This window comes from Toxotes jaculatrix, chromosome 3, assembly GCF_017976425.1.
Source record: "Toxotes jaculatrix isolate fToxJac2 chromosome 3, fToxJac2.pri, whole genome shotgun sequence".
NCBI lineage: Eukaryota > Metazoa > Chordata > Actinopteri > Toxotidae > Toxotes > Toxotes jaculatrix.
Window position 1 is genome coordinate 16,707,166 of NC_054396.1, and position 27,354 is coordinate 16,734,519.

A 27,354-nucleotide genomic window follows, 5' to 3' on the forward strand; every position below is an offset into this window, starting at 1 on the left:
ATGTTAAAATGCTGCTCACATGTTAAAGTTTAAATATTTATTAAATAATACATTAACATTAACAAGCAATCTGCAGTTGCACTTGACTTTTAAAGAAACGATTAACATTTTACAGCTTTAGAGTTGAATTATTTTTAGCACCAAGACATATATGATGAAATATTAATAATAATTTTTAAACATGTTTTTGTTGCCTGCTCAGTCAGGCTAAACACATACAGTGATCCAAGCTCGTGCATGTTTTTGTAGAAACACTACGTTTTTGCATTCATGCCTCAACGCTCCTTGAAACAGTTTTTATGCAGTAAAAAAAAATTAATGTGGTTCCAGCGACAGTAGTTTTATTTTGAAGGGCAGGAACAGGCTCAATCGGCAGAGGTCAGCTGACGTCGTTATCTTACCAGCAAGTGTACAGCACGGGGGTGAGTACTGTGAGGCATGACTCCAGCTAAAGAAAAAATGCAAAGAAAAAGAAAATCAACAGTAGTTAAATAAATCAGGGCTGTTTGCTGTCCCATTAGTACCTGCATATATGCAGGTTAACTAGCTAACTCAAGTTTGTATACTAACTTGTTAGCTAGTTAGCTAGTTAACCAGCGGTTTAGCTTGAACATCAGCTAAAGAGAGAATTGCACGTTAACTCCAACGCTAGCAGGCTATTTTAGCATAAAATTATTCCTCCAGCAGAGGTTCTTTAAGCTGGTACCGACAGCTGAGGTTAATGTCACCTAAAGGTCTTTGAGACAACAAAGCTGTCACGGACTGCAATGTTAGATAATACATCTCAATACTTAAAAGACGCAGTGATAAGGTATGTGTCACATTATCCTAGCATGTTGGTTTTGAGTGGCTGTGTGTTTTAATGGCATTGTCCCTGTGTCTTCAGAGGAGCAAATAAATCACAACATGCTGCCTGACAAAGATGGACCAGGCGTTGGAGGCGGACAGAGCTGTCCTGCGGGAGAAGACCCCTCTGTGACTCTGTTTAGAGACTACCTGCGTCTCAAATCTGTCCACCCAGAGCCTGACTATGGTGAGATACGCTTCTGACAATAAACTGGATTCACGTAGCAGCGCCCTTTAGAAATGTCAGTTGGATTTTTTATTGATTTATTTATTTTTTTGTACTTCGAAATATTCACCATGATGAGTCTGGATTGCACAGTACGCAGTATTATAGTAAAACGCTTATAGTAAAAACGAACTGTAGCTAAGTGGTAAAAAAAATGCCAGTATAACACTAATTTGCTTGTATCAGTTGTATCATCTCAACATTAACAACAACGTTAACATTTACCAAAGTCCAGTTCTTATCTGCATCAGTTAGACATTAAGTGTCTCCAGCTACGTGTGAAGTCTGTGATCTTAGGAAAGAAAGTTAAACAGCTGAGCAAGGCTGTCACCTGTGACCCTCATTTGTGGTCAGAAACTTTGGTTCCTGACCAAAAGAAATGTCCTCCTCTTAGTGTGTAGGAGGTTTGGAGGGACAGGTCTAGTTTCGTGCAGTGAGTGAACCAGTGCCCAGCTTGAGAGAGCTCCTGTGTGTTGATGAATGTGTGCATTTCTGACTGAAAGATAACATTTTCTGCCTCCATCTATCCATTCGCTAATATGTTCGATTCATGTTAACATGTTTTTAAAGACGTTTCAATTTGTGGGGAAAAAATGGGAAAAAAAAATTATTAAAATATAAAAAATTGTCTAATCAACCAAAAATTTCACAACCTACAGTACCTCCACAGACCCCCTAGGGGTCACGGAGCCCCTGTTGAAGACCTCTGTGTTAAATTTTCTGTTCAGGATGCCCTTTCTATTTGCTGTTGTACCAGCAACCAATTTCAAAGGGACCTTGTTGTAGACTCATGGTGTGGGAGCAAGTGGGAGAGTAAATGCGTAAATTTTAGGCTGCTCTGTTCACCTGTTCAACTAAACACACTGACTTGAATAAGAGAGTGAAAAACGGACAGATTCCTTGGTCTTCTGTCCTGCTTTGGTCCAGCAGTACCACCATGACTAACAACAGCAGGAATTATGACGATCTGATGTCTGATACTAATTTTACTCAGTTATTAGTATTTAAACAGGCTGCTCTGCTATCTGTTAATTCATTTATAGATGCTGCTCTTCGGTTCCTGGACAGAATGGCGGAGGAGCTCGAGCTGCCCATAAAAAAGATTGAGGTGTGTGTCGCTGGTCTGTGATGGTAATTTAATTCCTGTAGCAAACAGAAATTTAAAATACCTCCTCTGAAAAGAACCAGAAAAATATTGAAATGTTCCCATCTGTCGTTCACTCTCCCTTTAGGTTTGCCCAGGCAGAGTTGTGTCGATCATGACATGGGAAGGGACGAACCCGGGCTTGAAATCCATCTTACTGAATTCCCACACAGATGTTGTACCTGTTTTTCAGGTATGGCGTCTCTCTCTGTTAACGGCGTTCAAATCCTGTTATTACCTGTAATAGACAAGAAAAAAATAGATTTGATATCAATCTCTTCTCCAGGAACATTGGAAATACGATGCTTTCAGTGCTTTCAAAGATGCAGAGGGCAACATTTATGCCCGTGGATCACAGGACATGAAATGTGTAACTATACAGTGGGTATAAACTGCCTTGATAACTTGTTTTATTAAACAGGATTTGTGCTCTAGTGTTGTTGTGATCTTCACTTTTAATAATGTTCAATGCGTAACACCTGTTTTAGCACCCACTCATCCAACCTGAGTCAGATCAGATTCCATTTCTTATTTCTGTCACAACTCTGCTGTCTCCTTTCGTTCTCTGTAGGTACATCCAGGCAGTCAGAAGGCTGAAGGCAGAGGGACAGAAACTGATGCGCACTGTCCATTTAATGTTTGTCCCTGGTAAGATATTTAATTGCTTCCCTCCTTCATTTCTAATTTGTTCTAATAGCCTCTGCAACACCTCTGGTGCGCCCACACAGGTATTTTCACTTACTTTGCCTCATCAGACCTCAGGACTGTGTGGGCATTTAGACACTGTGCTTGAGTGACATCTTCTTCTCTCTCCTGTTCACTTTTTTGCACCTGTTAAGATAGAGTCATATTATCCTTCCGTTCAATGAATTTGCTCTGCACACAACTCAGGAAAAAACATGTTGTTTTACAGGTAATAGATAAATATTGATTAGAGGGATTACAAACTATCAGCAGTGCATGAGGGCAACACTACAGCTCTGTCTGGTGATAAAAATGCTAGAATAATAAGTTTGCCATTTCCTAAGACGGTGCATTAGTGTTTCTCAGTGCTCAGTCAAAGTTGGACAAATTTTAAGTATTGACCTTCAAATCTTCCAGAGCCAGCAGAGATCACACTGAAGCAGGAAACATGGACTTGTATTCATTCATCTGTCATTCAGGCTTCAATGGAAACAGATAAAGCAAATATTCATTGGGGTTGGGCCATTTAGACCTTTATCAGTGGGTACGCTGCTGATGTGCCCCATGTTATGTTGTGGTGTTGGTGGGAAAACACCAAGCGTGGAGAAAACAACACGTGAGGCAGCAGCTATGACACTGGATCTCTGTCAGCTAGTAATCAAACACCAGCAGGCGGTGATGAAAATGCCGATGGTGATACAGAGCCTTTTCCATTTAGATTCAGCTGCTACAAGCCATGTTAAATATGTCTTTATTAATCTGCATTGTTTATGATGCTGTTGGTACACACAGTCTATTGTTTATTTGGCTCTCAAAGCCTTTGATTCAAGTTTGCTTAAGAGGCATGTGCTATTTGCCTGTCGAACTGAAAGGGAATAGAAACAACACCCTAACACAAACCAGCACTGTACCAGTGCGGAGTTTTGAAGCATAACCATTGGTGCATGGAGTTTGGTGACTTTACATTATTGCACAGCTCTGCAGTGTTAAACTTGTTTGCCAGATGGGAAAAATTAGGCAAATAAAAATATTACTTTTACGAATAAAATATGCATTTTTCTTTTTCTTTTTCTTTTTAGATGAAGAAGTTGGAGGTCACAAGGGAATGGAAACATTTGTGAAGCATCCAGAGTTCCAAAAATTAAACATTGGCTTTGCCCTTGATGAAGGTAACTGAATAACTACTTGCAACATCTTTGAGAAGTTACTGAATAAAAACCTGAATACTGAGGTTCAGTTGGTCACTTATCATTTGAAACTGGGGTCAGTTATTGAATGTAAACCATGCTCACAGAAATAATTTCTACTCTATATCATTGTGCTAGGAACAGGTACCCACAGCAACAGCTCTTGTTACAAGTTAAGTCCCTGATGAAACTAAGCTAACTAGCTACAAATAAACATTTCAGAAAAGTGATTGAAGTGATCCATTTTTTTTTTACTTTTTGTGCACTTCAAGGTGAAATGAAGGATTCAGAGAAGGACACATGACAAGTCATGATGCAACATCATACAGCCTCCTTTTTATTTGCATATCAGGAGAGTTTGTCAGGCATAATCACTTCCCTCTTTGTTATTAATACAGACTAATTATATGACTTTAGATCTGTATAATTATAATTTGTCACATTTGCTTTGATGATGATAAATATACCGTCCTTTTTTTTTTAAGTATTTTATTTGGACACTTTAAGCTGTTATTACAGACAGCATCTTAACCCTAACAGCGCCCCATAATAACCTTTTTTAAAACAGCAGTGTTTACATTTGCTTTGTTGTGTTTGTCCTAGTTACCAGTTAAAGTTTCTGAACTTCACTGTGGGCTGAGTGGATGGTTAAGAGTTTTGGTCAGATGTCAGTGAGACAATTTATTGAAATTTGCAATATGAATAAATTTAGGTCTGTAAGAATTGAGATTTAATGTCAGTAATTTGATAGACTTATTGACCATCCATAGGCTAAGGTCTACTTTGTCTGATGTGCACAGAGTCAGAGAGAGCATGTGGTCAGTAGGGTCAAAGTCTGATGATCAGATATTCAAATGTTATCATATTACTCATTGTGCCAAATTACCCATATTGATTTTTAAGCCAAGGGCAAATGTGTGCTGACTTTCGGTCTTTGGCTGTGTAGGTTTAGAACATTGATCTGGTTATTTTGCCCCAGAGTTTGTCCTTTTTATAGTTATCTTAAAGTGTGTTTTGCTGGTCTGCATGTTGCCTGTAGGTCTGGCTAACCCTGGCGAGGCGTTCACTGTGTTTTATGGAGAAAGGAACCCCTGGTGTGAGTATAAAACACATACAATGCAAGGCGTCCTCACACGTGATCAGATTCCAGGATTTTCAGGTTTCATCTTAGTTTTGCTTTAAACTGTGAGTAATGATAAAGTCAGTCATCCTTTTCAGGGATCACAGTCCACTGCCCAGGTAGTCCAGGCCACGGGTCTAGGTTTGTGGAGAACACAGCTGCTGAGAAGCTGGTAAATATCAGTGTCATGTTACCAGTTAATAAAACTGCTCCAGTCAGAAAAACCTGTTACAAAGTGTAAGGAGTCCTGTGTCAATGACCACACTTTCTTTTCCTTTGTAGCGCCAAGTCATAAACTCATTCCTGGACTTCAGAGAGAAGGAGAAACACAGGTGAGTATAAATATATGCAATACAACATTGTCATACAGTATTGTGTATGGCATTTTTTATCTGTGACACTACACTTAGATAAAAGCAGAACACTCGATGATTTGCTTTTTCCATTAATTTCTTTCCAAATACACAAGCTTTAACATTTGGTTCTCTACATGAACTCCCAGTATGAAAGTTCCCCTTCATTGCTTCTTTTCATACAGTGGTTAGAAATAATATGTTAGCAGCTCACAGGGACTGTAAATTTTGAATTTAGACTTTTCCAACAGAGTAGAGATGAGCAGAGATGCTTTCAGAGGCTTGTGAGTCTGTTTATGGCTGGTTCCTCCAAGAGCAATGTTACTAACATGCTTTCATGAACCAATTCTAAATGCCACATTCATGTTCAAAGCTGAAGAACGTAAGCAGCCCTGATTTATGGACTACCCTGTTGTGCCAATAGTCTGCCACCTGTGCTCAAGCACATTTATTGGGACAGTGACACTAAAAATGAAGTTACACTCATAAAATAATGATTTTATTATCCAGGCTGTGTGTTAAGCAACGTTTCACCAATACCTGAAAAACTAAGCCTGTTGTCATGGAAAATCTTTTAAGATCTGAGATTTAAACTAGTTAGTCACTGACAGCACAGGGATGTGTTGTTTATCTAGCAATTATACATAGTAACACTTTATTTTACAGGTCCTTAATTTCTTTATAGTTTATAGTACAAAAGTTTTGCTATAAACATCCACAGAAATTAGAGTCTCAACATAACTAACTAAATTGTAACTGAAATAACAGATTTAGAATATTGCCTTTATATTCCCTATAATTCATGCTAAGTTACACAATTATCTGCAGGAAACTTTCAAGGAAATTATTATGATATATAAAGAAGTTGTAAGAAATTTGGCCCCCTGGTTGAAAGAAATGTCAGGTGGCTCATCAGCCATTATGTGTTGTGTTTGTTCACAGAGACATAAATTAAAATGAGCAATAACAGTGAATTGCTAATTGGTTCTTGGGTAAAAAGGACTGGTGTAAATTCCTGTGGTTGGATTGTCAACTTAGTTTTCATTGTTAATCTTGCAAAAATACAGCTGTGCTTTAGAGTTGTGATGTAACTGCATTGTAATTTCATTTCACATCACTGTGTGTGAATTTCAGGCTGAATACCAGTGAGTGTTTCACGCTGGGTGATGTCACTACAGTGAATATGACCATGGTCAAAGGCGGCGTGGCCTACAACGTCATCCCGGCTGAAATGGACGTCAGCTTTGACCTAAGAATACCACCTACTGTAAATCTACAGGTGTGTCAGTGTGGAGTTCTGTATGTGAATGTGTGTCTGCAGATTGACTTTTTGTTGCTGCTACAGTCAGATGTGTCACTGTTCAGTGGCCTCCAGCTCAGTGTTCACTCCACACTAACTCGAAAAATAATTATTAACCTGCCAGGAGTTTGAAAGACAGATCAAACAGTGGTGCAAGGAAGCAGGAGAAGATGTCACTTATGAATTTGCTCAGGTTGGTGCACTTTAAGCTCAGCACTCTGTTGTATAACTGCTGTTGGTTTGTCCCTGTTAGACTAAATTAGCCGCTGTTCTTTACAGAAACATATGAACCAAAATGTCACATCGACAGAGGAGAGTGATCCTTGGTGGAGCACCTTCAGTGCAGTCTGCAAGGCAATGTGAGTGCACAGTGCACACTAATACAGAAGCTGTTCGTGTTTTCACCTTTTCTTTTTCAGTGCAGATGCAGAGGCAAATACAAAACTATACAGATGCTGTGTAAAGGATTTACAATTTTTTTTTTCTATTGACACAGAAAATCTACGTCTATTTACAGCAGATGAGCAACAGAGTGACCAGATTTCTCAATAGCACAAATTGTCCACTGCATTAGTGGATCATAACAGAGTTTGTAAGATTTCTGTACCCTCTGTTTTTGCTTACACAATCCTTTTAATATATTCACTCTGCGAATCTTCACACTTTAGCTGCTGCAAATGTTCAAACAGCTCCCACAGTCCGCTCCTCTTGTTCAGAAAGAACTGTTGTGTCTACTCCGGCTAGAATTACTGATCTCAACATGTGAGGAAAAGCAGATTTTTGCTTTTTCATCTAGTATGTTTTTTATATGTTGGACTCTCTGGTCATATCTGAAACAGGTTGTAGCTGTTTAAGGATATTTTTTGGAAATGCTTATTCAGAAAGCTGCAGATGACAAAACCATAAAGTTACTATAAACCTATACTGAGTCTGTCCTTGTATTGTGTAAACCCATTCTCATGTGGGTGTCTCCATTGTAGGAATATGACTTTGGAAAAAGAGATATTTCCAGCTGCTACAGATAGCCGTTTTATCCGAGCGGTGAGTACTGGACGAGTTCACAGCAGGAACAACAAGAAAGCACCTTCTATGAGTTTTCATTGATTTGCCTTTTCATTCATCTGTTTATCATGACATTTGACGTTGTTTGATATTTATGTTTGATGAATCCAGGTGGGAATCCCTGCTATCGGCTTTTCCCCAATGAACCGAACGCCGATCCTGCTGCACGATCACAACGAGTATCTGAATGAGCAAGTCTTCCTGAAAGGCATCATCGTGTATGAGAGGCTCATCCCAGCCCTCGCCAGCGTTCCTGCCTTTTCTGATGAGGCTTAGACACGCCCTCATTTGTAATCCTCTCTAAAACACATTTCACTGAAGATCTGAATATTTAACTTGAAAAATTTGCAGAGATTACCAAAGAATAATAATATCATTAAGCCAAACTGAGCACTTAGCCTTTGGTGTTATTGATTTATTTTCTTTCTTTTTTTTTTAATTATTCTCAGGATATAGGTGCAGTAAGCTTTGCATTACTCAGTATTGCAACAGTTTTTTAACATGTCATTGTTGACTGACTGTACCTGTGTGTATGCAGTCTTAAAGAAATATCATGTGTTGTGTAAACCATGTTTTACATTAGAAAGCATCAACTGACTAAAATGTGAAGATGACTTTGATTGATAAACTCTTGTATTAAGCATCAGTTAATTGCCACTTTTTAAATTTAGCTTGATTTTAAAATTATGATTCCAGAGATGGAATTTTATTTAATAAACTAGAATTTAATAAATATATTTGTTCATTACTTTCATGGTCTTATTCTCTGTTACATGACTTAGTGATGTGTATGATTTCACACTGACATGCCATTAAAAAGACCCATGAAAGAGAAGCAGGATTAGAGCTGCAGAGGAGCATTTCTTAACTGCCTACGGCAAAGGCATTTAACCTTCAGCCTACCATCTGCATCAAGGACAGGCAATAACAGTAACCATAACTACATCAATAAAAAAAAAAATCAAACATCAGTTCAAACACTTAATCCATCAGTGCAGTCTCTGGTTTATCACACAGTGAACCCCATTTGGTTACCATTTGGCACATGGAGTCCAGCCTACGCACCACATCATTATGTGCTGAATGCACTTCATCTCAGCTGTTAACGAGTTCGATGGAATTAAAGCTGGTGTTACACCTTATTATTAATGTGCCCTAAAGGAAGCAAAGACAGTAATTACAATATAAAATTAGCCACATATGGGTCTAGGGATGGCAATGTCAGTTGTTTGGTCCATGACTTTGATCCAGCCTGAGATATCCCAACAGTGATATGATGGGTTGCCATCAAATTTTGTTTATGTTCATGTTCCCAGGAGGATGAATCATATTGACTTTGATGATCATGACCACCATGAGCCTGATACTTGTGGTTTTAAGTGAAATGTTAGTGTCAAACAACTACTGAATGGCTTTCCATCATATTTGGGACAGACATTTATCTTGACGTGTGACAATTGATAATCCCCTGACCTTTCTTATAGTGCTATTATCAAGCCAAAATTCTTTGCCAAACACCTTCAAAACTAATGGCATTCCTGTCAGCCTGTCAGCTGCCCATCAGCTGTATTCTGATAGTGCTAATGAGCAAATGTTTGCATGCCAAGAAACTAAAATAGGATGGCAATCGTGGAAAACAGTATACCTGCTAAACATCAACATGTTGACATGAACATTTATATATCTCAAAGCACTGCTGTGCCTAAAAGTAGTCCCACAGAGCTGCTAACGTGGCTGTCTTGCTGTTACATCTATATATAACGTTTTAGCATTATATATCATTTTAAAACCTATTAGAGCAAGAAAAAGTGTGAAATTGGCCGACAGTCACTGTCACAGCCTGGCTAAAATTATGTTCCTATGATGTTATTTAGATTTATTCAAGAGAACTGCCCCTTAAATTATAAAAAAAATAAAATGCACAATGTTTGTAAACAAGGCTGTTGTGAAATGGAGATGCAATAAGGGAAATGAGGAATAAAAAATTTATTTATTTTGATTTGTAATGTCTCATCTACAGTTCAGCTCCCTTTGGATTTGTCGTCCAATTAACAGTGTATGGCTCTCCAAGGGGGACTGGCAGGAAGACTGAGCAGTCAGTAATTAGTCTTCTCTCTCCCCAGGACATGACAGCAGTATTAGCACATGGGGCCATCAGGGAGAAGACTAAAAGCTGAACCCACATCCTTCCTCCCAGAGGGGGCAGGAATAGGTGCAGTCATCCTGTCGGGTCAGCTGTCGAGCATCTGAATGCCTCACTGCGGAAACACATAGGTGCAGTTTAACTGTTTATCAAAGAGAAGTTCCCTGTTCCACTGTTTCAGGAGAGCTTTCCATAAATTTGACACACCATTTCCACTGTTACATTGCAGCCAGGCCTTTCAGCATTGATGCCAAAGTCAGTCAATTATATGGATACTATTCTTCAGGAAATAAAAAAAATCCCTTGACAGTTGCTCCCTCTCACTCTTTTCGTCGGTCAGAGGTCAGGATCAGATTCAGTGATGACTCCGACTCTTGGGCGGGGTGAGGTGGGGATTCAAGTCTCAGTCAAGGACACCTCAGCGGGGGGGTTTGCCCACGTGGGGCCATTTAACCTGACTCCTGCAGTCTCCCCACACACCCTGCTGTGGTCTTACCAGGATTATTATTATAATATGCAAACAGCTCTCAAAAACATGTTATTGCAATTAAGGGACTGACTTAAGCCTCTCGTGCTTGTGAGCTATGACATGAAACAGATCACTACATATAGACGAGCTATATAGACATATAGATAAAAAAAATGACACAATCCATAAATCCACAAATCACAGTCCGTATCAAAGTGTGTTGTACATCTTCAGTGTCTCTGTCTCAGTTCTCTGGTTTTCCTGCTTCTGGGGAGAGCTGTTAATATTCACAGATGCTGCAGTGTATGAGAGAGCATACATACTGTAAATCTGCCAGCTGAATGTCATGACTCTCCTCTGTGCTCTCCAGCAGTACTAACAATACTGTACAACTGTCCTCTGGTGGTAATTACAGCCAAACCCTCTTGTAATGGTCACATGATCTCCCTTGAAGTGGGAATTAATTCTAGTCTGTCCGAGATCACAGTTCAGTGATCATAATACTGTAGTCGATATATATTTATATTAATACATGTATATTAAAGAGATCTTTAGTCATGGAGGTTTCTTAATTTTTTTTCCATCTGAAACACTATTGATCACTGTTTGTACATATTTTACCTTTAGGATTCCTGTCAGGAAAGAATTTCTGTTGTTGGACCGGGCCATGATTTGATGATCAGGCTACATGATTTCGATGCTGTTTGTTATTTAAAAATGAAGGATGAATTAAGTGCATTCTATGCTTAAAAGGGTTGTGAAAGAATCAAAATAGATTTTCAGGTTTTCCTTTACTTTAAATTAGCTGATAAAATAAATGTAACTGTCACTTCAGCACAGTTGCTTCTCACTTGCTTTTCATTTATTGACTCCTTGTTTTTTATATATTTTCTGTTGTACTACACATTTGATAATTTATCATTTATTTCCCAACATTTCTAATTCCTTTTTGCTATATAGAGCTTTTCAAAAAATGCAGGGCTAATACTGTGTGTCTTATATCATTGTGAGATCTTGCATTTGCACATTGTGACGTGTGAGAAGTCAACCTGCACAACACCAGTGCAGAGGAATGGTCAAACCTTAATGCAATTCAGCTATTTAACCATAAGCTGAATTTCCCAGCCTTACCTGAAATCACCACACCTGCCTCCCACTTGCTAACCACACCCAGGAACTTATATAACCCCACCCTTTCGGCCTACAAAGCCTTTTTTTCCCTCCAAACCACTGTGACCACAACAAAGAAAGAACAGGCTCTCTGAGCTTATCTGTTATTTTAGTTGGTTAACACTTCATGGTTTTGATTGTTCCATAACTTTTTTGAATGTTTGTTCTTGGTATTACATTACAGAGGATTCCTCTGTTTAATACTCTGAAGACAATGGAAATACCAAGATGGTGGATGCATAAATGAAGTAAGCCAAAGCATTGTCAGCCTAAGTTACTTTATTAATTCTTTCTGGAATCTGTTTAAATGTGCACACCACATCAGGTGTTCAGTGAGCCAACGCCACCACCTACGCTGTAGTTTCCTCAGTAGCTATTACTGATGCTATTAATTACACCTGTGTTTAACAAGTCAAAGTGTCTGCTGTGAGAAAGGCCTATTGATTAAAGGGAAAAAACAATACCAGGTAAACAAGTTAAACAAAAATTAATTCCTAAGTGATAGAAAGTAAAGGAAGGAATACACTTTTATTTATTAATTTGATATTTTTATATCAAATCATTTATATCTTTTTTTTTTTTTTTTTAATTCAGGGGCTTATATTTAGATCAGACACAGGGTAGTAGGTTCAGTAAAGTTAAAAAGTATTCACACACTCCCAAAACCACACTGGAATGAAAAGCAATGTATAAGTATTAAAATATTCACTTATACTTTTTACCTTAAATAGCATATGGTGTCATTTTTCACATCTGGAACTCTCTTTAGTGCTTTATGTGCCCATGTTTGGGGAGTACATGGTGGGATTGCTGTTTGCTGTTGGGGCCCTGTTAACACCCCACCAACTGCATTGTGGATGTACCTGTTGTCTCCAAGTTTCCATTCAGTTCAATACCAACAGCAGATGATACACAAAGCAGCTTCAATAGGCCTTTTTCACAGCAGATGTTTTGACACGTCATGGTGGGAAAAGCACAGACAATAACATTAAGGATCTCTGTGTTCAGTTTGTTTGTGGCTCACATATGGTGCAGGTTCTCTGGTCCTCTATCATGACTTACTGAGACAATTCAGTGGTGAAGAGGCATCTTTAATGACTATGACTATGATCAGTCAAAATATTTGCCATGAAATCCCAAATCTACCGATTCTGTGCAGTTTGTACTACATACTAACTGTCATAGCACACCGTTTCAGCAGTTTACAACAAACTGACTACTACTACTACTACTTTATTTCACACTAGCAGAAAAACATACAATTACTGTGACACCAGATCTCAATCAGACTGCAATTAAATTAACAAAGAGGAGTCAAACTGCCTTTCATACAAATGTTTTTTCCAGGTGGGAGTAGCTTCCTTCCCTTGTGCACTGCATTGTGGGAGAATGGTTTCCATCAACAGCAAACTCAAAAATGGAATGTATTTTGTATGCATGCTGTCTGCTTTGTGTACACTTTATTTTGTCACTTTTCCAATGTGAGCACATTAGAATTAATGTGGAGAACAGAATTGTATGCCAGTTAGCGCAGTGGTGCAAATTACTACTCACTCCTCTGCACAGATGTTATACAACATACTGCAGAACACTACACAAAGCATTATAGCAAATCATCAAAGAAAGCCCTAGATGCATGTTATATTTTCTTAGCACAGAGCTGTCCTGCTGTGAAACTGATTAAAACAGATTTGCTGATTTACTGTTTGTTGTTCTGATGAATTCTTACTATAGCCTCAGTATATGCAGCTGTAATACAAAGAAAACATGCTGGCAGATATTTAGAATGAATAGATTCTGATGAGGAGCACCAAATTTTCTTTTCTTTTTTTTTTTTAAGGAAATCTCTTTTTAGTTGACCTCTGGCCCTGTGCTATCGCGTAAGTATTGCATAAGCTTATCATATGATTTTTTTTTTAAAGTCAAATCATAAGTAACCAGTAACTATTTTAATCAAGAGTCCAAAACCAGGTGACTTGTAGTGAACATCTGTGGCCCCTGGAGGCTGGTACCCAGTTGGAGATGCAGCCTTTGGGTGGGGGGAGTGGGGGAGTGAATCAGTACTTAAACAGTTTCTTAATTTAGTTGCATTCAAGGACCTTTTAGCGCTTTAACTGATGCATCCTTCTGGCCTGCAGTACCCCCATACGGACAAAACTAGCGGTCAGTCATGAATTAAAAAAAAACCCCAACTAAATTTATCCTGATGACAAATCCCCCGTGGCTCTGCAGAGATAAATAAAGCCAAACTAGGTTCTTCTACTGCTCCTCTGTTGCCTGGTGAACGTGAACGCGCCTGGCTGGCTGCGGGTGAGAGAGAAAGAGAGAGAGAGCTGTTGTGGACGCGCCGGCCTGTGAGATATTGGTGGTGGTGGTGTCGGTGTTGTATGTGGGAGCAGGAGGAGAGACTCTGCAGTGTCTTGGCAGCTGCATTAGTGCATCTCCCACCGTCCGCGATGCCTCCACGGCCAATGCCTGCCTCCTCCGCGTCCACTTGACAACAGAAACCGACATGAACTCGTCGGGAAACTGAGCCGGAGGTTCACACCGTAGCTCGCTGTATACACCGGAGACCGTCCGGAGCGCTTCATTCACGCACCGAAACCCCGTGAAGAGAATTTTTTTTTTTTTAATGGAAAATGGCGATAGGCAAAAGGTCTCGCAGCATCGTCTGCTTGGTATCTATCCAGATTATCTTGATTTTCAGCGCATCGTGGCCTGGAGCAGCGGGTCTCACATTCCCCCAGCAATACACGTAAGTAATAGTCATCCTGATTGAAAACATAGCGGGGCTCTGATGGGAGACAACTTTGGGCTTGTCCACTCAGCTCTAGTGTCAAGGCATACTTCAGTCACCCGGCTTTATTTTCTGCTGTTATATAATTTGACAGTGTTGGCGATTACATCAATGTAAACGCTGGGTATTTAAAGCTCAGTGCTCTGTAAGGTGTAGTCCACACTGTGACTGGGGATGCATGAGAAAGCTGTTCAGATCATTTACAGGGATATATGAGTAACCATATTGTATTGTTTCAGTCTAGCAGAAGGTCCTCATTAAGGTTTATTTATCAAGTTAGCCCTTATATTAGATTAAAAAAATTAGAAAGATTTGGACAAAGATGTAATCCTCTCCATTACTATATGATAAGTTCTCTCCTTCGTTTTTTTTTTTGTTTTTTTTTGTTTTTTGTTTTTATTTCCAGAACAGTAAAAGCAATAGAGCTACTGGCATATTGCCACACATCATGTGCCTGTGCTTATATAATTTAATATTAATGTTAAATGTAATGTTAGTATTATAGTAATGTTAAATTGAGTCATTTATTTGGGAAAAAAAACATATATACACACATAAATGTCAAGGATGGTGAGCTGTGATGTAAAGTGAGACTTTGAGTAAATGAATGCCAGTGAAGTTATAGGTGAGGCTGTCCATGCCTTTAATTAGTCCAAGTAGCCAGAGACTCATTGTATTTATCAAGCACCATTAAGTCTGTGCAGTTGTTATAAAACTGAACAAGGCTTTTTTTTTTTTTCTTTTCACTGTTTCCCGCTGCTGTTGTTGTGCGCCAGTACTAGATTTTTCCATGCAGGCTTTCAAGTAAAGAGCAAAACATTTCTTTCATTTTAAGAAACACCCACCTTTCCCACAACCTCTTGAGTTAACCAACGGTACTGGAATATCTCCTGGCAGTGCTGCATGCTCAGTAGTACTAGTAGAAGGTCTACTACACTGCACAGAAGGATAAAGGTGTGGTTTTTACTGGGATTTCAGGCATTAGAATTAACATTTCCCCTTTTCTTTGTCTTTTTTTTCTTCTTTTAATCGATCATGTGCTTAGTTCTTCATTCTTAACCTTTAACCCGTTACTGTTAAGTACAGCTGGCACTTAACTTGAGACTACAGTTATCTGGGCCCACCTCCAGGCTCTGCAATCAGGCTGCTCTGGAGGGAGGAACAGGCCAGATGGTCCACTCATCTTCGGGGCTCACAGTGAGGGATTTCTGGCCAATCACAACTGGAGATCCGAGATGTGTTTACCAATTAGGAACGAGGTCTATAAATCTGGGAGGTGTGTGCATGTGCATGTGTGTTGTTTTATGATGAATTGGGTTATTTCAAATAGGGTATAGCTGCTGCTTTCTCCTCCTCCTCAGCCTCCTCCTTTCCACTGATTTTTCTGCTGAGTGCTCTAAAACAGCTACATAGCCCTCTGCCCTGGGTCTCTTCATGTAAGCTAAATGAAGCAGAATCGCTACGCTGAAGAACAGCATCTCATTCCAATTAAGAATTAATACTGCAGCAGTGAGGATTTATTCCCCTTCGCCCCTTTCACTCCCGCCCCTTCTGTCTTGACTCTGTCTCCTGCTTTCTGTTTCTGCAGATAGATAGATAGATAGATAGATAGATAGATAAATGGATAGATAGATGGATGGGTAGATACAAAGTACAATTATTCATGTTTATATTCACTGGCAATATTTTTTATCATGTTTTCAGAGCTTCGACTAATATTTCAACCTAATTCTTCAGATTAATCAATGAATTCAGTGGCTCTCAAAGAGTGGGAAGCGCATGACCATGAGTATATAAATGTGGACTGGACCTAAAGATGGATTAATTGGACTCACATGGGAACAATAAACAAGATTGTTCTGATGCTAGCAAGGCTGTCAGTATCCCAGTTTGTAAGTGCAACATGTGGAGGTTGAACAGAGGAAGAATGGAAAACTGGTGATGCTCCCCACTGAGCAAAATGCATCAGTCAAATCTGAAAAAGTGACAAAGCCTTTCATGCTTTCAAGTTCATTGCCAGTGTAGTGGGCGACCCTTTAAGTAGCTCGCGTGATACGCATGAAAACGTTCGTTATACATAACGTTCATTTAAATCTTTTTGAATCTGTTACTTTTTGGCTTCCAAAGGGAGACATGGAAGATGAAGTTTGAGAACCAGTGGGAGGGAAAAAAGCCATCACATAGCCCCAGAGCCCAATGAGAACTTTTTGGGGCATTTGGGCATTTTTGCTTTATAGCTGAACATTTTTTTTTCTGTTGTCGGATAGTCTTCTGTTCATCTGCCAAACAGTTACTCGAAAAGGAAAACGAAACAGGAAATTTCCAGGACCCTTTTTAACACAGACATACAGAGGAAGGCAGAGCCCAAAACATGTTTGTGTTGTGGACTGTTGCCAGTAATTTTTTATTATAATTAAGACTTAGAGTCTACAGCCACGCAGACATCTCTTTGGTTTAAATACTAACGTCAGCATGCTAACATGCTCACAATGACAGTTCTAACATATTGATATTAAGTAGATAAAATGTTTACCATGGTTGCCACTTCAGTTTAGTGTGTTTGCGTGCTATCATCTGCCAAGTATCTCTAAATATAAAAGTACATCCAGTACTCGTACAAAAAGTATTGAACTAATAGAAATTATGAGGATCACCGAAGTCATACTGATTCCTCCTGAGAGGGACATCTATTAGGTACTGTAGACTGATATGATAGAGAGATAAAGCACATAAACATACACATAAAGCGGTAAATGTCGTCTCGATCTGCCTCTTATACTCGACATATCGTTCTGCTGCTCCACCCTCTCAACCCCTCGCTCTCTCTGCTGTAAGTGAATATGGGTCACATCACGTAGAGCTTCTCTCGCTCTCCCAGGGGTGTGTGAGTATAGCAGGTAACAGAAGAAGCACAAGCACGCTGCGCTATTCAGCCGTCTCATCGCAGCACTGCGATACAGAGTTTTCTGATATCCCACAGGGCTGGAGAGGAGAGCAAATGGAGCACACAGTAAAAAAACTTAGGACTGTGCCTCAGCTGCACTGACTCACACTGTTAAAGCTGCTCTGCAGTTCTGCAGGCTACAGTCATATATGAAAACTGATTCACACGCTCAAGAGTATTTTACATTTTTACAGGCGTTTTGAATTTATGATGAAACAAGCCTGTTGGCTTTAGTCCTTTAAATATTGTCCTTGAATTAGTAAGTTAATGTCAAATTATGCAACAAACTAATGTAATGATTGTTGTTAAAAAGCCTATTTGACATATTTCAAGGATTCAAGATAACACTGGATTTTGATAGATTAAGTCGCCCTAAATGTAGAGAAAGTTCCATAAATTATCCCCTTAAGTCCCTGATACACTACACTGTCCCAGACTATAACTTAGAGAAATGTGGTGAAATCTTTGGTCGTCAGTCCAAAACAGTAGTCCCAGATCACACCCTGAGACACATCTACTCTCATCAGATTTTGTTACCTGGAAGCAGTTTGTGAACTACGTGTGTAAACCACATGTGTAAATCAACAAATCAGAAATGACACAGAATAAACTGGTCTCTATAACAAAGTAAGCACTGTTTTTGCTGCATTTTCAATAAAAAAAAAATGCAGGTGGCCGTCAAAAAAAGAAAGGGAAATCTTCATAGTAGGCATATATATAGTTTGCCGAAAAAGATTTTTTTTTTTTTTTTTTTGTGCAGCAGTTTCAAACCATATGAGGTGCAGATGGATGGTGTAAGTTAATGAGGCATTTGTCTCATCTGACATGCTTCAAAATTGATATCACACAGTCTGACACAGATTGCGATCGAGAATTTATTAGACCCATATTGCACAGTGTGACGTGTAATGAACCTGCAAGATTGCTGTTTTCGCACAGTACATGGGGGCCTTTAAAAAAGAGCCACAAAGACTCATTTTACTAAAATGTCTGGATTTAGGAACTTGAAGAATGTATGGTCTCTTCTCTTATACTTTATAGATTTACTTATATGTAAGGACTGCTAATGTTATCCCTGAATGCACATCTGTAAACTTGACTTGATAAGAGATAGACAGATTGTATTAACTCTGACTGATTTAAGTTCTGAGAATAATCCCAAGAATGCATGTGAAAGTCAGGCTCTGTTCTGTTTTTCTCTGTTTCTTTTAATCAGGGATATTTTTATGTGAGATATTTTATTTCTGCCAAAAAACAAACAAACAAACAAAACAAAAGAACTGTGAGAAAATCACAAGATGCTGACTCATCATTGTTCCATGCAATGTTTTATATTTGGAAAAGCGACTCTGTAGCAAGATACGCTCATTTATCATTTAATGAAGACATTCATTAGCTCAGCCAAGGTGGCCTTGGTTTCAGGGCCACAGTAATCACACTAACGCACTGACCTATGACAGCTGAGCAGGCAATTAATGTTAAGTGGAGTATGTTTTTGAAATAGTTTATCAAAAAAAATAATACATTTGCATTTGTCAACATGGAGAGGGGAAAAGGTGCTGCCTGCTGTTGCTGTTTTTCACAGCACTCCTCACTTTTTTCCCTGCCTCTGCACTGACTGCCTCAAACTGAAAATAATTTCACTTTTAAATAGAGCTGTGCTTGTCGAAGACATTTTGTCAGGCGTTCAAACACATCTGAAATGAGCCTTAAGAGTGATTAGTCTTGACGTTGCTGCAGTTAAAAAAAAAAAAAACCTAATAGCTTCCATCTTAATTTTTCAGAATGTTCCCTTCACTTGGCACTTTCCAGAAACCCAGAAGTAAGTTTCTAATTGAAAAAGCACCGCACCGAAGGCTTTCTATTCATCATTAGGTCTGAAAGTATTTCACGTCATCCGTTTCAGCTACCAGCAGCAAAAGGGAAAAGGAAAACTTGGCAACATCCAAAAAGGTTCTGTCTTTCTGTGGATCTGGACAGCTGAGTCGAGATTTGTGGCTTGTCCGACACTAGAAACAAGCCTGACGAGACTTTAATCTGTGATGTTGACTCGTAACTCTGCTGGGAGCTGTCTGGCTGTTAATGGATTGATTCTCTGGGCACTTAAAGGGGCTAGGGTGATTTTCTAGAAATTAAGATTAATTTCTTGGTTTGAAGAAATTCACGTAAAAAGCTATAAAAAAAATAATGAATGTTTTGCCTCACCAAAGTCTTCTTCAATCCATTTTGCCAGACTCACCTGGAGCCGATGATCAGCCGATGAATGAAGGTTGAAACACTGAAGGGAGGCAGGTGAACGGGAGGAGTTGTGAATCTTTATCGAGGCTACGACCATTTGGTGATCCTCAGGGTGCTTTGAGGATAGGGTGGCAAAGTCTGGGCATACAGGGAGTCTGAAACTTAAATACTATGGCATTTACTGTAATCTTTAGAGCACATTTTGCATCTTAAGCAGTTCTGTTCCCTGTGGCTGCAACTTCCCGTTAATGCACTGAATATGAAAGACACTAGTTCTTCTACTGCAGTATGCTGCTCATGTTCTGATAGGTTGTGTTGGATTGTGTGTGCTGCTTTCAAATTGCAGTTTGGGATGTGATTATGCTACAGTATGTGTCACTGAGAGCACATTTTGGAAGAGTACATACTGTACTGTTCATATAAGCTCGATTAGAATGACAGATTCTTTGTCAAATGATCGGTTAAGTGAAGGCAGCACGATACCGTTTCTGGTTTATTGATGTGAAATCATCAGGGAATGGTATCCTGTATTTATCAGAAAATGTTCCACAGAGATGTTGCAATCAATGAAAATCATGGAAAATGCGTGGTTCAGTAGAGTTGTGAAATGGGTGGGGCCCCTGGTTCCAAAAGTGTTTTTCCCCCTTCTGTATTCCCAATTCATATTTTTCTTTAAATGAGATCCTCTGTGTTAGAGAACACAGAAACACCAGACTGTCCTGGGTAATGACACAACCCTGTAGGTTAATGTTGTGGCGCAGTTTTGTTTCATCTTTGAATCTGACAAACTAGGTTTTGTCCACTTTGGTATGAAAGATGAGTCTAACTACTTTAGTACCCATGAGCCTTTGTTCTTCTTTTATGCCATGGCCCAGAGGTTAGAGAAGCGGGGAAGAATCCAGTCAGAAGCACTAAATCAGAGCAGTACTGAATTAAAAATGCTCCGTCGTTCCAGTTGGGAAGAAAACACAGCGACAAAGTCACTGAATTCATCCAAAAGTGTCTCAGGATCCAAAAATGAATTGGTTTAAGCTGCGTACTATAAAGTTTCAACTGCGAAATCTTTTGCTTCTGACTGCCCTTAGCAGTGCATGGAACAGAATTTATTCTGACAGTGTTCATGCATCACTCCCAGGTGGTTAGCCACAGTAGCTACCCTTGTAGATAAACAGCCAAAATAAGCTTCTTTTGTTGTTATATATTTGCATCAGTTAGTTACCAAGTAAAGTCAGATACATACATACCGGCTATGACTCCAATAAAATTAGCTCAGTCAATTTGTATTTGTGTTAATATTGGATTTTATTTTGATGTCACTGCCAGTGCCGATGCATTTGCAGCTATTCTGCCAACAGTTTGTTGACATGGAAAGTGGTCACAGTGAATCTGAATTTTATCTTTAAATAATTCATTGTAGAGAAACATTAATAAGATGTTGGTGCTGCTTCTTTGAGCTGACCATGTTCTTTGACCCTTCATACAAGCGTCCTGTCTGTTGTTTGCTTTGTTCCACTGCCATCTGACCTCAGCCTTTGTTTATTTATGTTTATTTATAGAAGGAGTCCTCACCTTAGGTTCACCAGCAAAATCAAGTAAATCCCAACAGCTTATAAATCAGTTGCAGCATTCTGAAAAAGATCTTAATAGCCATAGATGTTACTCTCTGAGATTTTACTTACTGAAAAGTTTTATATTTGCAGTTTTACTGAAACGAGAGAAAAAAAACTTAAACTGCAAATTTCTGTTTTCCTGACACTTGTAAGAAAGCCGCTGGCCTTTGAAGATCCATCTTGAGTTTCCTTTCATGCCACCTTTCTGCTTGATGTTTCTCTCTCTTACTTTATATTCTAAAAATAATGAAATTGATTATGAAGGGAAGAGAAGGAGATGGTGTTTCTGAAGGAGATTCTACATCCAGTGGCATTAAAAGAGTCCAGAGATTAGAAACCCTTTAATGGTCTATGCATCCTTTAACAACAAGTTAAAGCAACTTCAGCATCCAGGATGATGTTCATGTGGGCTGGGAGGGAATTAGCTGCTGCAACGACATGTGCTGAAACAGTGCTGGTGGTGGTCCTGGTGTTTCAAGTGTGTGTTCGCTGGTGGGTGTGATTTGTGTGTTGGAGCTGACATTTAACAGAGAGATTTGTGGGAGCGCTGGTGCTTTTGGAATCATCTCCATTAAATAGGCAGGTACCCAAACCCTTTGTTGGCCGAATAAAAGTTTCTGCGTTGGTGCTGGCAGCCCTCCATCATCGGGTGCATCGGGGGCTCTCTCTAACAAATCCAGCTCATGTTGTTTATATTTGTGTGTCCAGTAGTGGATGTTGCCACATTACAAAGAATTTTGCGCAACATAAGCAAAATCAATAGGGTGAAAAGTGGGGAGGGATGGGGGTAAAACTGACAGACTTCCATTCCTGTGTAGAGGATGATCATCAATTATGCAGCCCACAATAGCTGAGAGAAGAATACGTTATTTTTCTATTGTGTTCTCAAATGGAGACCAGCGACTTTAAAAATTGGTTTTATTGGTATTATCTGGGACTGACTTTTATATATATATAAATATTACGTGAATATTTTTCTCACAGCAACAAAAAATAACTTGACCTTGAATCTGTGTCACTAAGAAGCAAGCAACCAATTCACATCTACAACGCATGTGCACATTTAAGACCACAGCTCAGTACTGCAGAAAATGTGTGATATGTGTTTTTCTGGGCACTGAGGTAAAAAAATAAGACCAGAAATATCTTAAGCCTTTTTTATGATACATTATGTATCTCGTCATTTTCACAATTTCTCTGAATGGTGTTACAAAAAGAGTTTTCTAAAACATTATTAAGAAATTTGAATATATTTTTTCAGACAAAACTTAGTTGTAGGTATAAATTTGGAGTCCACTGATGTAACTGAACACAAAGCAGCACTGTATAAACTCAGGTTTGGCTGAATATGGCGCTGTCATGTACTGCAAAATTATAATGAATGAAATCTTCAAAGCAAGTTGTGGGTGGATTGTATTAAGGGTCAAAGCTGCATCTTCTGTTTCAGAACTGCTAAGATGGTGTAGGATGCGATGGACTCAAAACAAAAACAGAAAACAACCTACTGCAGTTCACTCTCTAAAGAGCAGCTTCACAACACAAGATTATCTTAGCTCCAAGTCGTATTTCTCAGGTTTGTGACGATGAGAGAGACAGCTGCAGCTTTTCACAAATATTGAACTGTCTTGATATTAAACCTTGTCAGTTTTAAGTTGCAGTGCCTCTCATCGTTACTCTTACCACTCACATCACAGAGGATGTTTTGTTTATTCTAGCTCATTAGTCGCCCTGTTTTGGAGGCACTGTGAGAAATTCCACTTGCATCACTTGATCCCGGCTGTCACAGTAAATTTTAAAAGCTATTTACGTACACAATAACGGTATATTTTTCTTTGCTTTGGAAATATCTTTCCACAGAATTGTAATGATGAGTCAACAAAGCTGATTAGGTAGCTTTACTGAAATCTCAGGGCTTACTCTCACCTTTAGAGATGGATGCAGCTGTCGTATAAGCTTCTTTTCTGTTCCCTTTGTCATTCAGACAGTGCTGAACTGGTGTGATTGAAGGTAATAAGACAAATGGATTTTTTTTTTTTTATTTTGTGAAGATGTTGTTGATAAAAATCCAAGTTATCAGTGACGTTTTCCTGTTCACTCCGCTCCACAGGAAATGTCTGGATCACTGGTGCCTCTTCAGTTGTGTTGGTTTTAAGATTCATTTTATACATCTTGAAAATAGAAAATTATTTATTTTATTTTTATTTCATAAACTGTGTTGTGATACATGCAATGGTAAAAGCTATTTTTGTGACAAAATCAGTCAATTTTTCTGTGAAAATACACACACACACACACACACCTTTTTCATGTGTTTATGTTGTGTGACAGTCAGCCTGTGATGTTTATCCACAGGATAATGCACTGGGCCAGGTGTATCGAGCAGGAGATTGACAGAGTCTTTCAGCAGATCACTGGAGCTCAGCAGTTGAAAGGGGTGAGTGTGTAGCTCATTTCTTTCTTTTTTTTTCATAGTCTGCAGGTCTTACTCATCATATCGCTGCATAAACTCAATAAGAAATGCACTGAGCAGAGAGGTCAGTGTGCAAAATCACTGTGAATCCATTAAGTTTAAGAGCTAAAGGTAAATAGGTGCATAAAACAAGAAAACAATTACATTCTGTCTCCTAGAGGCCGCTTTGTTTCTTCTTTCCTGATTTTCTGGCACACCTTGCAGAGCAATGAACAATAACACAATGTTTTTGTTTTCCCAGGACAGACATAAAGCTCTCTCTAAAAGCTTTTATATTTGGCAGTTTTCAGAATGTCTCCTCTGCTTTTTAGACTTTGTTGCCAAATTTTACTCTCACTTTGTGTATTGTTTGCAATAATTATCAATCTTGCACACATTGTACGATCCCTACGAAGCTAAAGAGATGCCTGAACACACGCCTACAGTGGTTAGATTTAGAATATCTAGAATTATGTTTCATGAAGTCATGAGTTTAATAACTCCTACATTCATGAATATTAATTCAGACCTTTCATAAGCTGATCATGTAATGCCTGTGTTATGTGTTCAGTGTGGAGCAGGTCATTTGTCACTGAACATGACAGGTATCTGTCGTTAAGCTCTCAGTTAGAAGTGATTACATATTCACATCTGATGCATTTGTACTTTACGCTTTGTATTAAATATTTACTGTATGTAATCTGATTCCTGGTGCTCTGCCATAACCTGATTTCTAAAATGTAATATCCTCTAAATGAGAAACCTGGTTTGTTAAAATGTTTAAAGGATAAGGCTGATGAGGTTCTATAGTTTTCATACCATTGACAAATCTTATGAAAAGACCAAAACTAATAGTGTGTCAGTCTGTGTCTCAGTGCTTCCCCAGCCTGTCTGTGGCGCTGAGCTTCAAGTTCACTGGGTCCAACGGAGGACGTGCATCTTTAAAAACAGATTATGGACAACAGTGGAGCTCCATGGCACAGAGGAATTAGCTACATCAGGCTTAAGCTACACAGACAATACGTGTTCGGATCAATTCGTTGTTAGTTTTGATTGTTTGTAAGAGATTTTTTGACAAAATGAAAAATGCAGAATATCACCAGACTTATCATTTAAACAATTTTTCAATGCTGTGAACATCACAGAAGAAATTTCATTCACCTTCATTGTAGTAGAGAATTCTGAGAAGGACGTCTCAAAAGCTAGACACATAAAAGTGAGAAAATGCGCTTTTTTCATTTATCAGCAAACTGATCCTTTAAGTAGAATAGATAAATCTGGTTAACACAGTTAAATCAGAGTTTTCTGGCATTCTATAGGCAAAATTATTATTTGGTATTAAAGATAGCCATTAGTTGCAGGTTTAAAGTACCGAAATCCAAAGTCCGAATCCAAACTAAACTTTGCTGATCTTTGTAGAAGAAACTGAAAAAAGCTAAACCACAAAACAGTAAGTTTCTCCTAAATATACTGAAAACTTGGGTCTTAGATTTTTCTAATGCGCAGCATGTACATGTCCAATTTCCTGCTTTCTGTCACAGTTATCTGGTTTCTTGTGTGCACATAAACAAGTCCATTGTTAGTGTTAGGAATGCACTTCATACTCAAATTCACCAGAATATTACCATTTACCGGTCATGTCCAATAAGTTATCATGGTTATTTCACATCCTCGCTGTAACAGGTGGCTGGGAGGAAGGGGTTGTCCCAGAAAAGGCAAATGCCAAAAAACAGGACCAAAGATCATCTGCAGGGGGCAAGAGAGCCCTGCTCTGGGAAGATGTGTGGGGGCGTTCCCTCAGCAGAGAGCGGCGGCACGTGTCCTCTCTGTTTGTGTCACAGCAGAGCAGATGGTCAGCCTGCAGCCTGCAGTAATGCCTTGATGTGAGACTCACTTGTTCATTCAATCCTCATTAATCCTTCCATGCTCCTGAAACGCTCTGGTTCTGTAAGGAAATTGTTCTGCTCTGCTTGGAACGCTCCATGCAATCTCCTTTTGTCGAGTAAACGGCTGCAATTTAAATGAAATGTCATTACCAATTCCTCAACCAGTAAAAAGCCTTGATAATTTCAATGGTCTCTGTGATACAGCCCCCCCCCCCCCCCCCAGTATGACATTTACCATGTTCACCATCTTTATTTAGCCTGTTAGCATTCTTAGTTTTGCAGGTTTTTTTGGTCATAAACCAAAGACTCTGACAAATTAAAATTTTGACCTGATGATCGTACTGGAAGAAAAGTTAAGTGATCTTGAAAGATATTACAAGTCATCCTGAGGAGGACCTAAAAGTGTGGACTAAAATTCATTGCAATCCACCAAAGAGTTGTTGAGATATCTCAGTCTGGACCAAAGTGGTGGACAGGCAGAACAACAGTCACACCGCTAATAAAAATAAGGATTAATATGGGCCATAGAATTGTTCATCTAGTGGAAATGGTGTAATAAAAAGGACATTTCCTGGCTCCATGTCTTGGTCCTACGTCATTTTCATGAAGAGTATTTTATTTTGTAAAAGGCTGCAGACACCATTATTATCTAAGCTGTTACTGACGTTGTTTCCATCCTCGTGGGAACATCTTGATCCTGAATATATTCTACACAGGACCTATTTCTTCACAGACAGCACGCAGTTCACAGAAACACCCTGTTCATTACTGCATGTTCCCATCTGTGAGGCATGGGCCAGTAAAGCATTTGATCAGTACAAAACTTGAAGGCTGTCTTTAAGTTCAATTCATGAGGTCCATTTATAGGTTGAGGGCTGTCACATCTTTATATGCAGGTTTGCCAGATGAATTCATCCAGGTCACTGTTTCCCCTCCCGTCTCGTCTTCATCTTCTCTCTGACATCTTTCTTCATGGGGTTGAGAGTCAGATGGCCTAAAATCCACAAGATACAGAGGTTAGAGTGAGACACTGCAGGTCCCCTTGAACTGTAAATGTGATGACGATGAACCTCCTGAACTCCCAGTCACTGTGGTATCTGTGTGTAATAATATACAGCTGAAGACAATGTTTGTGTAGTTAGACATTACAGGCAGGTCCGTGTGCATTGCACAAGGGTTTTTTTTTGTTTGTTTTTAGATTTTGGCGCTAAAGCTGTTACGAATACCCTGCACTACCTGATCTAGTTTATTTGGAGCCATTAGCAGATAGTTCATATACTGTAGGTGTGAAACTCAGGTGGATTTGCACCTGCACAAAATTCAGTCAAGGTTTTGACTGTAAAGGTTTATCAGTTAGATGTAAAAATGTACATTGTTAATCTTAAATATCAGACCACCAGGAGTGAGAATACAACAGCCATTTAACATACAGTACTACAATACAACGCCAGTGTCTGTTTTTGCATCTTACTGCATCACTGTGCAGAATCCTTGAATGAAATTTTCCAGTATTTTATTTTTTATATATATATATTGAAGATCACTGCTCACTGCACAAGCTCTCTGGTGTAAGAAGTCATAAGGAATACTGTGAGGCTGTTGAAAGTCCGTATTTCAGGTCATCTGAAGTTAACTTTGATTGTGTTTCCATGTGTGGTCTAATTTAACTCCAGGCCCTCTGGAGAAGAGCATTAAGAACGTCATGTGGGAGAATGTGGCTCTTTCA

At 39.0% G+C, this 27,354-nt stretch overlaps 2 protein-coding genes across 3 annotated transcripts in view; both read left to right on the plus strand.

The window, feature by feature from the left end:
• The first annotated feature begins 384 nt into the window (after positions 1 to 384).
• Positions 385 to 8,670, plus strand: LOC121179902 (aminoacylase-1-like). 2 transcript variants are annotated; one of them, XM_041035040.1, is made up of 16 exons: positions 429 to 712; positions 784 to 811; positions 887 to 1,033; positions 2,116 to 2,180; positions 2,305 to 2,409; positions 2,503 to 2,597; positions 2,788 to 2,864; positions 3,980 to 4,069; positions 5,127 to 5,183; positions 5,306 to 5,379; positions 5,490 to 5,539; positions 6,695 to 6,839; positions 6,985 to 7,053; positions 7,140 to 7,219; positions 7,841 to 7,901; positions 8,034 to 8,670. In XM_041035040.1, the coding sequence occupies exons 3-16, from the start codon at positions 907 to 909 to the stop codon at positions 8,196 to 8,198; spliced, it is 1,260 nt and encodes a 419-aa protein (XP_040890974.1). In that variant the 5' UTR covers positions 429 to 712; positions 784 to 811; positions 887 to 906; the 3' UTR covers positions 8,199 to 8,670. The 2 variants fall into 2 exon arrangements, with proteins under 2 accessions (XP_040890975.1, XP_040890974.1); XM_041035041.1 differs by lacking the exons at positions 429 to 712; positions 784 to 811 and adding an exon at positions 385 to 422.
• A 5,418-nt stretch (positions 8,671 to 14,088) lies between these two features.
• The window catches only part of LOC121179737 (voltage-dependent calcium channel subunit alpha-2/delta-2-like), a 32,456-nt gene continuing 19,190 nt past the window's right edge, over positions 14,089 to 27,354 (plus strand). The window contains exons 1-2 of the mRNA XM_041034734.1: positions 14,089 to 14,459; positions 23,646 to 23,727. Coding sequence (XP_040890668.1) covers positions 14,344 to 14,459; positions 23,646 to 23,727 — 198 coding nt within the window. The 5' untranslated portion in view covers positions 14,089 to 14,343. The remainder of the gene's footprint in view (positions 14,460 to 23,645; positions 23,728 to 27,354) is intronic.